This window comes from Coenobita brevimanus, chromosome 24 (assembly GCF_032717465.1).
Source record: "Coenobita brevimanus isolate Jiangsu-jjx chromosome 24, ASM3271746v2, whole genome shotgun sequence".
Classification (NCBI taxonomy): domain Eukaryota; kingdom Metazoa; phylum Arthropoda; class Malacostraca; order Decapoda; family Coenobitidae; genus Coenobita; species Coenobita brevimanus.
Window position 1 is genome coordinate 11,169,180 of NC_136977.1, and position 13,415 is coordinate 11,182,594.

Genomic DNA, 13,415 nt, shown 5'->3' on the forward strand with positions numbered 1-13,415 from the left:
AAAACCTGTCTTTCTTTCTCTTACTCTTGTCATCACACAATGCACGTGCTACAATAACAGCCACTTTCACCGTCTCAAACTTGAACTTGACATACATACATCATGAGCTGACACATTTGTGATCTCTCAATCCACTCTGCTACACCTCATTCATCAACAGAGCAACTCCTTCCTTGCATCTTCCTCACCCATTCATGCCCAGTCATACTCATTTCACACCCTCCTACTCCTCCACTTCACACCCTTTCATCTTTGTTTCACACAGTGCCATCACGGCATATCTCGCACTCTTAAACTCATTCACTACTTCCACCCTCTTGCTTTCCTCATTCACACCTCTCACATGCCACCTGACCATGTGAATTTGCCCATTTGGTTGGCACCCTGGGCAGGTATTTGGCCCTTCAAGCCTTTGTAGCGTTTGTTAGATCCACTGTCTGGTTTGTCGAGGTCCATTAAAGTGAAGGTCTGCTATACTGTCTTTAGTATCCTCATAGTCAAAATTAGATACTTTTACTGGAGCTGCCAAGTGCCTTGTAATTGGAACAAGCATAAATTCACATTGAAGTATGTATTGGTGGCAAACTGGAATGAAGAAAAATAAGTCAACTGTTATGATATCTGTATAAAAACTATATGCATTACTACACACACACACACACACACACACACACACACACACACACACACACACAGTGTAGTTGCAAAATTATGCAAGAGAATCCTGAAAGACAGATGGATAAAATATCTGGAGGAGACACACATATTGGCTGAGAGCCAGTTTGGATTTAGAAGTGGAAGGTCATGTGTTTCCAACTTGGTGAGCTTTTACTCGAGTGATTGACGTGTTACAGGAGAGAGACAGCTGGGTGGATTGTGTGTATCTAGATCTGGAGAAAGCCTTTGACAAGGTACCCCACAAGCGAATAATGTGGAAATTGGAACACATAGGAGGGCTGAAGGGAAACATCCTGGAGTGGGTGTGTAACTTCCTGAGAGACAGACAAGTGAGGACAGTAATAAAGGACAAGATGTCCAGATGGAGGGAAGTAACAAGTGGAGTCCCACAGGGCTCGATGTTAACGCCGGTAATGTTCCTGATTTATGTAAATGATACGGTAAATGGAGTGAACAGTTACGCAAGTCTGTTTGCTGATGATGCAAAGATCTTGAGGAGAGTAGAAGTCGAGGAAGACTAAAATGCCGCAGGAAGACCTGAATAGGATCCAAGTTTGGAGCCAGATGTGGGAAATGAAATTTAATGCATAAAAATGTAAGATATTGGAAATGGGTAAGAGTATCAAGAGGCCATCACTGAATTATATGATGGGTAATGAACCCATAAAAAAAGTGAGAGAAGAGAAAGATTTGGGAGTGCTGGTCCAGGATAGTTTGTCACCGGAAAAACACATTAACAAGATAGTTAGAGAGACATACAACCTCTTGACTAACATACAAGTGGCATTCCATTACATGGATGTGGAAATGATAAAAAAATTGATAGTGGCTATGATCCGCCTCAGATTGGAATATGCGGCAGTAGTGTGGTCCCCACACAAGAAGAAAGACATAAATAAGATCGAGAGAATAAAACAATTAACTCTAAGCCCTTGGCCACCCTGTCTGGGATACATGGCGTCTGGCAATGAATGAATGAATGAAAAGAATACAAAGAACAGCAACCAAGATGGTCCTCAGCCTGGCAGATCTGCCCTAAGGAGAGAGGCTGGAAAAGCTGTACCTGCCTACACTAAAACAAAGGAGAGAAAGGGGAGACATGATTGCAGTGTTCAGGGCCATGATGGGAATAGATAAAATTGATAAAAATGATCTGTTTGTGTGGGATGGGAGAGTAGCTAGAGGACATGGAATGAAACTGAAAAAGCCAAGTTGTTTGAAGGATATCAAGATATATAGCTTTCCATATACTTGTAGATGCATAGACCTGTGGAACAGCATGGACAAAGAGATCGTCCAGTCTAAAAACTTAAACGAGTTCAAAGCAAAATATGACAACAAGAAAAAGAGACGGGACCCCACGAGCGTAGCTCATTTCCTGTATATCACAACTAGGTAAACACACACACACACACACACACACACACACACACACACACACACACACACACAGTATTGTAAATGCCCAGAAAATATAATACTGAAGTGTATTTTAATCTGGTAATATTTTTATTCTTCCAAGATTTCAGCAAATCTTACAATAAAGAATTCACCACATCTGTTAATTATGATCAGAAATATTTTGTGTCACATTTTTCCATTCTTTTTCTTTCTGGAATGGTTTTGAAGTGTTTGGTACCATTACAGACTAAGATAAAAGCGTAATATAAGCAATGTGTGTGAATGATAGAATGAGGTGTGTAATGGATGCAAGAGCATGTAGAGGTTGGGGGAGTGGACTCTCTGACCACCACTTGGTGGTTGTGAAAGTCAGGGTTGAAATGAAGTGGAGGAATAGAAGAAGGGAAGGACAGGAGGAAATAGTTTTTACAAGGAGGGTGGAAAGGTTACAAGAGGAAGGAAGAAATGCAGAATATAAGAGAGAAGTGGAGGAGCGATTGGGTAAATATGATTTGGAGCAAATGGGGAACATAGAAGGTGTGTTCAAGATATTCACAAAAGTCTGTGCAGCATGTGAGGTGGTGTGTGGGGTGAAGAGAGGATGAAAGGGTTTGCAAGGAACAGCATGGAATGAAGAGGTGAGACAGGTTGTGGCACAAAAGAAGAAAGCATATAGTGAGTGGATGACAAACAGGGGTGTGACGGAAGTTGAGAAACAGAAGAGAGAGTTATATGTAGAGAGGAAGAGAGAGGTGAGATGATTAGTAAGAGAGAGTAAGAAGAGAGTGAATGAGGAATTTGGAAGGAGTTTGAGTGTAAAGTGGAGGGAATGTAAGAAAATGTTCTGGAATGAGGTAGAGAGAGTTAGACGGGTGGTAAAGAAGCTAGTCAGAGAGTGAAAGATAAAAATGGTAGATTACTAGTGGAGAAGGAAGAAAAAGTGAGCAGATGGAGAGAACACTTTAAGGAATTGTTGAACATAGAGAATGAAAGTATTGCAAGTATAAGTGGCTGGGGAATGGCTGGGTGAAGGAGAAATGTGAGAAGAGGGGAAGAAATTGTAGGATGGAAGTTGTGGAAGCAATGAGGAATGTTAAAATGGGGAAAGCCCCAGGAACTGATGGAATGTGTGGTGAAATGCTGAAGCATAGGGGAGAGATGGTAGTAGAATGGATGTGGAAGATGTGCAGATTGGCCTGGGAGGAAGGTAAAGTCCCAGAGGATTGGAAGTCAGGTATAATTATTCCCCTGTACAGTGTGATCTCACATCTGACGACACTATTGGTCCACTACCCATATTCGTATCTAATGAGAAAGTTTCTAATTAACTATTAACAAAAAAAATCCTAGGCACGCGGTTCAAATCTGCCACCACCTTGGCCAATTGCGTGACGTCATTGGGATCCACCCTCCCCTCACACCGCCTTTCCCATCTACTACCTCAGTCCTCGTCATACGTACGTATTGTTGTGTTGTATAGCTGCCTCTTGCCACTTTAAGTGGCCTAAATTCCCATCTAGCATGCTTTTGGCGGTGGTTTATCCCTTGTGAGAGGAGGGAGGAGGGTGGTAGTGGTGGTGGCGGCGTAGGTGAGGAGGAGTGCTCCAGTAGCCTCCCTTCCCGCCTTGGATACCACTTTCCATCTTACCCACGCACCTCATTCATCACTCACAGGTGAGTTATCCACGTTATTTCTTCTTTATTTTATATTTTATATCCATCCATCCATTCATCATCCAATCCTACATTGCCCCATGAGGAGCATAGGAGCCCGGGGCTAGGCAGTTGGTCCTGACATTTAAGATTAGAGTGATCAGCCTCACTCATCCCTGAGTGGCATTACGTGAGCAATAAACCCCAACCACCCCTTGGATAGAAACCTGCACTGGCTCAATCCGATTGGAGCGCAATAATTACCCACTAAACCACCAAGCGCCAAAATTTGGTTATATGGTTAACACCCAGCTTAGTAAATGGTTTCCTGGTGTACAGGAAACCATTTGGCTTGTCACTCAGGGACGGTGTAGAGTCACCAACAGGCAGGAGGAGGAGGAAAGAAAGAAGAAAAGAAAGACAAAAGAGGGAGTCTAAAGTCACCATGTATAATTATATGACTTAATGCCAATAACTTAAATAATGAGTGAAAATAGGGTCTAAATAGGGGTTCAGTCCAATTTTATTTACCTGTTATAATTTTCCCCATATGTTTATGTATTCACATCTAATGAGTGTTTTTTGGTACCTGTTGCTTGTTGGATGCGAGATCTTACTGTGCAATGGAAAAGGGGAAAAAGACTTGTGTGGTAATCATAGGAGCATTAGTCTTCTCAGTGTAATAGGAAAAGTATATGGTAAGATACCTACTGACAGGGTTAGGGAAGTAACAGAGGAATTAGTCAGAGAAGAACAGGGAGGTTTCTACATTTCTGCACCTCTTTCCAGAAAAACTTCCTTTCTTCAGAGTAATTTGCATTCATTTTTGTTCATAGGTCATCATTTACCTCCTCGTTGTTCTTCTTCACTAGTCTCTTTACATGCCTCTTGCTCTCAGTATACTCAGCTCTTACTTCAGTTGAACCCCTGTCCTGTAACCACTGTAACCATTTCTTCCTCTTTTTCTCCACTGCTCTCTTAACCTCTTCATCCCACCTTGCCGAACCTTTTTTCTATATTGTTACTCTTGCCATACCACGCACTGTTTTAGGTTGTGTAGATCAGATATTAATTCTTTAGTGTAAAAGTTTCTTAGAGATGGGAAAGAAGTTGTATGCAGCCTTCAGGGATTTGGAGAATGCATATAACGGTGCGTAGACAATGTTTATGGAAACTATTAAGAATGTATGGAGTAAATGGGAAGTTGATAATGTCTTGAGGAGCATGCATGAGGGTGTTAAGGCTGCTGTGCATGTGGACAGTGAGCTGAGTGAATTTTTCTATTTCAAGGTTGGATTGAAACAGGGATGTGCCTGTCTCCATAGTTGTCCAGTCTGTATATGGTTAGGGTTATAAAAGAGATACATGGTAGGGCAGTGGATGTTGGAGCAGCCCTAATGAGAGAGGGCAGTGTATGGAAACTCCCTGTACTGTTGTTTGCAGATGATACTTTGTTGTTAAGATGATGGGGAGCTGCAAGGCTTGGTGAATGAGTTTGAGGGAGTGTGTAAGAAATGGAAACTAAAGGTGACTGTAGGGAAGAGTAAAGTTACAATCTTTGAGAGAAGTGAAGTCATTGAATGTGCAGTGAGGTTGGTTGAGGAGGAAATGGAAAATGTGATTGCATTTAAGTACTTGGGTAGTGTGATAAGCAAGGATGGAAGTTAGGAGGGTGAAGTGCATGAAAGGGTATAACAAGGAAGAAAGGTTGCTGGTTCTTCGAAACTAGTGATAAGAAACGGGGAAGTGAGTATGGAAGTGAAAAAGTCACTGCATGACAGTATTGTGATACCAACTGTAATGTATGGAAGTGAAGCTTGGACCTTGTTTGAAGGACACAAGTCAAGAGTGAGGGCAGGGGAAATGAGTTACTTGAGAGGAGCATGTGGAGTCACATGAAGAGACAGAATGACAAATGAGGAAGTGAAGGAGCATTGTGGTGTGGATGTGGATGTGACAGGAAGTGTTAGGAGCAACACCTTGAGGTGGTTTGGCTATGTGGAGAGGATGGAGAGTGAGAGACTGACAAAGAGAGTGTATGTGAGTGAGGTGAAGGGGGGGAGAGGGAGGGGGAGGCCAAGGATGAGATGAAGGGATGGAGTGGAGAGGTATATGAGAGAGGGGGGTGTGAGCTAGGAGCAGGGCAGTGAAATGGCGGGGGACAGGGCAACATGGAGGCAGTTTGTTTGTGGCCACCCCATATGGGATTAAGGTGTCTGGCAATGGATAGATAGATAAGCAATTTTATACAATCAAGAAGTATGAATACGGCTTCCGATTTAAAAATGGCTTTTCATTGTCCAGAATGAACAGTCATCATCAGCATTGTTATTATTATTTATTTATTTATTTATTTTTTCATCATCATCATCATCATCATCATCCGGACCTCCTTTCCCACCCTAGGATGGGGTGAGAAGTAGCAGCGTCCAGAGAGCCAGAGTGTGCCCAGTTCAATGGGCCATACTTTCATTCACTTATCATTCAAGCCCACAGAATCCTGACTCCATATGATAGGCTAAAAGATTTCACCACTTTCTGTAGCTTCACATATACTTATCCGATAGAGCCAATCTGAACACTGTCACATTAGAAAGGGATGACACATCCCTGGTCATGCACTTCTTCACACAAAATTCATCCAGCCAGCTTGATATCATGTCAGTCCCTTAGTCTCACCAACTTTCATACCTCTCTTCCTCACACACTTATCCACCATATACTAAAGTATGTCAGTGATGTTGATTTGACTAACTAACAAGGAACAGTTTCAGGCCTCAGCAGTAATCGTCAAATACTGCAGAAAACATCTTGTTATTTACATGAACATTGGCTGAACTCATTCAAACCCACAGAATCCTGACTCCATATGATAGGGCAAAAGATTTCACCACTTTCTGTAGCTTCACATATAGTTATCCAATAGAGCCAGTCTGAACGCTGTCACTTTAGAAAGGGTTGACACATCCCTGGTCATGCACTTCTTCATACACATTTCATCCAGCCAACTTGATCTCTTGTCAGTCCCTTAGTCTCAGCAACTTTCATACCTCTCTTCCTTTCACACTCATCCACTATATGCTAAAGTATGTCAGTGATCTTGATTTGACAGTAACTAACAAGGAACAGTTTCAGTCCTCAGCAGTAATCCTCAGATACTGCAGAAAACATCGTGTTATTTACGTGAACATTGGCTGAACTCTTATGCAGTAAAAGCTCGATATAATGAACGCAGGATAAAACGGAAGCTTGAGAAAATGGAACAACTTTTTTCCGTAAAGTCCTCACAACACACCAGAAGTTTTCTGTTCTGTCGGGTTTCCATAACGGAAAAAATCTGGTTTGTCCGTGGTTGTGGAAAAATCGCAATGCACAAATCATATCCCCCCCATTTGGAGGTGAGCTTTTTACTGTTTTATTTATTATTATTACTCTCATATTATTATTATTATTATTATCCATCCATCCATCATCTAATCCTACATTGCCCCATGAGGAGTGTAGGAGCCCGGGGCTAGGAAAGTTGGTCTTGGCATATAATTATTATTATTATTATTATTGTGGGTTCTAACTGCTCCGTGTGTATCATTACGACTAGCATAGGCAGCATGTCTGTGTATAGCAAAAGAAGCAATTTAGTAGCAACTGTGTATAGGCTTCAGGTCATGAGATAGGGAAGAAATATTGGAAAAATCGCAAATTTCCGGAAAATTCCATTCCATCTATGGTTTTGGAATGGAAGCTTAAAAAAGCGGATTATTTGATAAAACGGAATAGGGGTTGGCTGAATTATTCCGTTATATCAAGCTTTTACTGTACTTGGACACCGCTGCTTTGTTACCGATGTGCCGCAAGCATCACACTGGACCATCCTCAGTTGACCTGGCTAGCCACTTCACCAGTCTCATCATACAGTGGGTTCGCACAGTCCGCGAGAGATTGGGTGGTCCGCGACCTTGTGCAGTGTGAATTCGCGCACTGAGAATGCATAATCTTATGGGAAAAATTACATATGGGCGGTACCCCCTCATACCTGGACCTTTTTGGCCCTTAGAGACATAATAAAGGTCATATTTTTCAGACATTGTGCTACAGATATAGGTCTATCTATCTATCTATCTATATACCTAGGCTGCTTCCCCCAAGGAAAGGGAGGTAGCCGAGACAGGACGACTCACTCTCCATTTACTCATCCATTCAAACACATTCATTCGCATCTTAGCCCCAAAGGGGAGAACGGACAGATCCTCACCGCATCACACCGCACAAGGGTCAACTGCGCAATGCAAGCAGTGACATCCACAGCAGGGCCCGACAGCAGAACTGGTTTACCCCTGCCACATCATAACAGACCCATCCCCTTACCCGCACCTGACCTGACTAGCTGATATAGGTACAATAACAAAAATATGGGCAGTCACCTTAACAACAGTAGACATCAGGCCTTTGGACTTAAACAACAGGGGTTCCGAGGTGCAGCAACACACTTAGAGTGCCCCTGCCACCACCCCGGCCGCACCACGCTTGTTTAACATTTGCCAATGTTGTATTATTTCAGGCTTTGACAATGAAATTTACAGCTTGCCGAATGTTACATTTCTTCCAGAATGCAGCAATAGTCATTGTGGTGGGCGTTGCAGGTATGCCAGGTGATGCTGTGGAGGTGGAGGGGGAGGTGGCTGGTGAGTCAGGTGGGCAATAGAGGAGCAGGGGACAGCGGTGGGTGAGTCAGGGGAGGTGGTGAGGGGAGGATCCTCCCTCTCCTCCTTGCCACTGCTCACATTTTCAGCAATTTCCTTCATCTCTTCTTGCTTGTTTGTTTCATTCCTCATCTTGTTATGGACATATTGGCAGTATAACAACTTGGTATTTACAAAATAACCGTCATTATTATAGAAACTGGGTATCTATTCTAACATACTGTTATTGCCGAAAACGTTATTGTTGATGTTATTGGCGAGATCTTACTGTACACTCCTGTTGAGCACCTTCCCCACGAGCCTGTAGGTCACTATTGGCACGTTGTCTGGGGGGGAGGGTGGCCGTGTACTCTTGGAAAATGGCATTTTTGAGTCACTCCTTGCCTCTATCTCACGTTGTGTGGGGTAAACTTGTGCATTCAGAGTTTTTGGATATTATTTTTGGTCACTCGCACACAATGCAATTCACGCCCTTTGAGCTCACGCAGTAGGCGAGCTCACTATAGTTGTTTAACCCGTGGGTTGCGAGCCACAGCTCAGGCTGGGAAGTGCTGCATTGTGAGCCACAGCTCAGGCTCTGCTAACCTTCTCCCATCCCTGAGTGGCACTACGTGAGTGATAAACCTCAACCTCCCTTTGGATATACGCCTACACAGTCTCAGTACAATTGGAGCCCATTAATTACCCGCTAAACCACCAGATGCCATGCTTTGGTTATATGGTTACCACCCATCATAGTAAATGGTTTCCTGGTGTACAGGAAACCATTTGGCTTGTCACTCAGTGTAGGGTCACCCATGGCAGAAGGAAGAGGAAAGAAAGACAGAAGAGAGAGTGTAAAGTCACCCATAGGCAGAAGAAAGAGGAAAGAATGAAGGAAAGAAAGACAGAAGAGGAAGGAAGGAAGGAAGAAGGAAAGGGCAGACACCCAAAGCTGCACTACATCAAGTGAGTGGATGGTGAGTGCCCCCACCTACCACCCTTACTTTTTTTCATCTGCATTCAAATTGTGAAAAAGGGAATGGAGTCAGAGACTACCATGCAGGCTGTATCTGGAATCTCAGGTGGGGATGCCAGATGAAGTGAGAAGGCTCTCTCCAAAAGTATTTCAAGAGCCTGGCTGACATGGTTAACTTGCATCAATGTGTTTTTCTTTTCATCTGGAGTTATAGATCGTAGGAGAGCCTAACCTTGACACATATGGATATGTGCGTGTATAGCTTAACAGGCACTACTGTAAGTGCTGTATTTTGAGCTGATTAACCCCTACACCGCGGGCTTGTTTACCAATTACTTGCGTGTGCCGCGGGGTTATTTGGGCTCCGACAGACTCTCAAAAAATATTTGCCAAAAATCAGTTATTAGTCCTAGAATAATAAAATTACATATGCTTATGGCACATACCTTCAGCTTTCTCCTGGAATGATTGTTGAGCCTTCGTCGGTTACCGTAGGACTTGTGGAGACCTCTGAAGTAGGGTAACGAAGTCTCCACTTTACACTTCCCAACAACCCGTAATATGATTACCACAGCCAGATACAAACACTGTAAACACTATTCTACAATTTTCAAGTAGTTTGGGATCCATACTCAAAAAAAAAACACTGTGAAAGCAATGGAAATTACGAGCGCGTCTGATCGTCGCACTGGCACTAGTTCGCTCATGGTAGTCTGTCATTTATTATTCATAAAACCCCTCACACTTTATATTTCTATTACTATATAACACTTATATATATCTACAGTCTTTATCCATAAGTTTCCTTCAGTAGTATTAGTTTATTGTCACTGTAGGGATTCAATTTCTTTCAGTAAAATACGTAGCATTCACTTTCTCGTCCTGTACAGTATACTGGCATTGAGAGTGAATGTCACTTTCATCTTCACTCTCATAACTCATAGCATTCAGACATGCTAGAGTGAAACTCACTTTCATTACTCCTAGGGTATATACTCATATTCTTATAATACTACTCATTTACATTTCTATTTACGATCTCTATTTTATTTACGTTATTTACATTTCTATTTTATTTACAGTGTTATGCACTGTCACTTGAAATAACTTATAAAACTATTTTCCATTGTTCACGTATATTTACATTCATTACTTTCACTTGCTGTTTACACATTATTTACACATTATTTACAATTCCACTTGCACTGTTTTACTCAATAGAAAGATCGTAGTCACTCTTTTATCAATTGTCAGCCCTTTACCTCTTTCCACACGAGGTTTAGTAGGGGGTAAAGGTCACAGAGCCATTTGCATGGGGGTGAAAAAAGGCCTTGAAGTCAGCAAGATGAAACATACGTCCTCACACTTCGGAAGATGACAGTACACTGATAACGCAGGGGCAGCCTAGAGGCCTGCTTTAGGGGTTATTCAGAGTTACCAATATTACTTCTTGAAACAGCTAAGTCTAGCACTGATATGATTGGCAGGAAATCTAGACAATACATTATAAATTTGGTAGTTCCAGGTGAATGTAAATATCATTTAGGGTTCTCCCTTCCCTCCTTACAGGTATATTTATTACGAAAATAGATTAGAGGCCTACTTAGGAGATATATAATCAGAGCTACCAATGTTAAATCTTGAAACAGCTTTGTGTAGCACTGATATGATTGGCAGGAAATCTAGACAATACATTATAAATTAGGTAGTTCCAGGTGAATGTAAATATCACTTAGGCCTCTCCCTTCTCTCCTTACATGTATATTTATTACGAAAATAGATTATACGGCATATTTCAAGTGGAAAAAAACAGCGAAAATTAGCGAACGAGTGCACGTGAGGTGTTGTCAGGTGATAATTAGCCAATTCCAGGTGTATGGCACTCTCACTTACCTGATTTCTTTCTTGTATATATTATTTGGTATAAGAATACGACATAGGGCTTATTTCAATGGATGAAATCAGTGAAAAATTCCAGGGAAGATTTACTTAGCGTAGCATGGCCGGGCAGGCGAGAGGATAGGGTAATGGAGGGGGGGTAGGGAGGGGAATCAAGAACAGGGAGAAATGGCTAAATTGTCAACAATGGATGGGAGTACAGATGAGATTAGGAGTGCTGACTAGTGTTGGACATTGTCAGTACTGATAGATGATACAAGCCCCCACTTGAAAGCCCGGGTGAATTCAAAATAACACAGAATCACAAAAGCGACGCCCCGCGGTATGATCCCTTGCTCCCAAGCGTCACGAAAGTGACGCCCCGCGGTTAAGGGGTTAATGGAAGTTTTATTCTTAATTATCATTTAAAACTTACCATGTTCTTTTTTGTTTCAGTTAGCAAGAGTTATCTTAGGAGCCATAGAAAATCCTTCTGATGGACATGTATCAGCTGAATTAGGTAGTGTTCTTGGACCACACTTGAAGTCTCTACAGTCAGTAGCAGGTTTGTTTAACTATATTGTTACAGTAAATTTATTAATTGAGTCATTCAGTGTAACAATCTTTTAATGGTGCCTATATTGTACCAGTGTTTCACACTGGGCACTTTTTACATTACAGTCCTTTTAGAGCCTATATACAGTAGAAGTCAGATTTTTCGGCATCTATGGGACCAGGCAAGTGCCGAAAAATAAAAATTGCCGAATTATCAAAAACCCTACCCACTCAGTATCTTATATGTTTCGGTGAACACTATCATCACTACTCATATCATTACAAATGTGTTTGGAGAGAGTACTGTATACTGTTTGATACTGTACAATATTGTAATGAATACAGTACTATACATGAATATGAAAAATAAAGAAATTAGTGAACATACTGTATATAAATGTAATGGTACAGTAGGCCTACAAGTTCACATGCACTTACCTAAACTTATAGTAGGTTCCTTATTTACATATGTACAATAGGCCCCCTGGGGGTAGGGGAGTTTTCAAGAATACTCCCCCAGTATCCCTGCTTGTCGTAAAAGGTGACTAAAAGGGTTGGCGGAGGGTTAGTGCCCCTCCCCGGAAAACAACTAACTAAAAAAACAAACAAGAAGCCTCGGACAAGGACTGACCAAACGATGACGACCCAGGACCGGACAAAGGACTTGGTAATGAGTACATGGAATGTAAGAGGAGCGAATGTTGAGGTGAAAGAGAGAGAGATTGTCCAGGTGCTTGAGGGTGCGAAAGTGGATGTATGTGGAATAACTGAAACAAAATGGAGAGGAGAAAGTGTGAGAGAATGGGAGTATGGATGGAGTATATGTGCAGGAGTAGATGTGAATGAGAGGGCAAAGGAAGGAGTGTGTATAGTTGTGAGTAAAAGATGGAAGAAGAGCATAAGACAGTATGGATCAGTTGGGTCAAGGATTGTGAGGGTAAAGTTGAAAGTTGGAATACAAATGTGGGCGATTGTGTGTGTGTATGCGCCAACGCAAGATCGTGCTAGAAGAGTGAGAGAAGAGTTCTGGAGAAATGTGGAAATGTGCATGGAAAAGTTTGGAAGGAATGAGAGAGTGTTTTTGATTGGTGATATGAATGGTAAAGTTGGTAATGTGAAGGTGGATGGAATAGTTGGTGAGTGGGGTGTGCCTGCCGAGATAGATGAGAATGGGAGTGCGTTAGTGGACATTTGTGCTGGGAGGGGGTTGGTGATAGCCAATACCCTCTTCAGGCATAAAATGATCCACAGGTATACATGGCGAGTGATGAGAAGGGTGGGTGGTGAACTGAATGAAAGAAAGGCAATGATTGATTATGTGTGTGTGGATGAAAGGATGCGAAGATGTGTAAAGGATGCAAGAGTGTATAGAGGTTGGGGGAGTGGACTTTCTGACCACTACTTGGTGGTGGCCAGAATTAGGATGCAAATGAGATGGAGGAATAGAAGAAGGGAAAGACGAGAGGAAGGAGTAGTTGCAAGGAGAGTGGAAAGGTTACAAGAGGATGAGAAAAAGGCAGAGTATAAGAGAGAAGTGGAGGAACGATTGGGCAAATATGAATTGGAGCAGATGGGAGACGTGGAAGGTGTGT

At 42.2% G+C, this 13,415-nt stretch overlaps 1 protein-coding gene across 1 annotated transcript in view; it reads left to right on the plus strand.

The window, feature by feature from the left end:
- LOC145393549 (uncharacterized) overlaps nt 1-13,415 on the plus strand; it is a 252,668-nt gene that overhangs the window by 157,303 nt on the left and 81,950 nt on the right. The window contains exon 15 of the mRNA XM_080267700.1: nt 11,725-11,837. Coding sequence (XP_080123826.1) covers nt 11,725-11,837 — 113 coding nt within the window. The remainder of the gene's footprint in view (nt 1-11,724; nt 11,838-13,415) is intronic.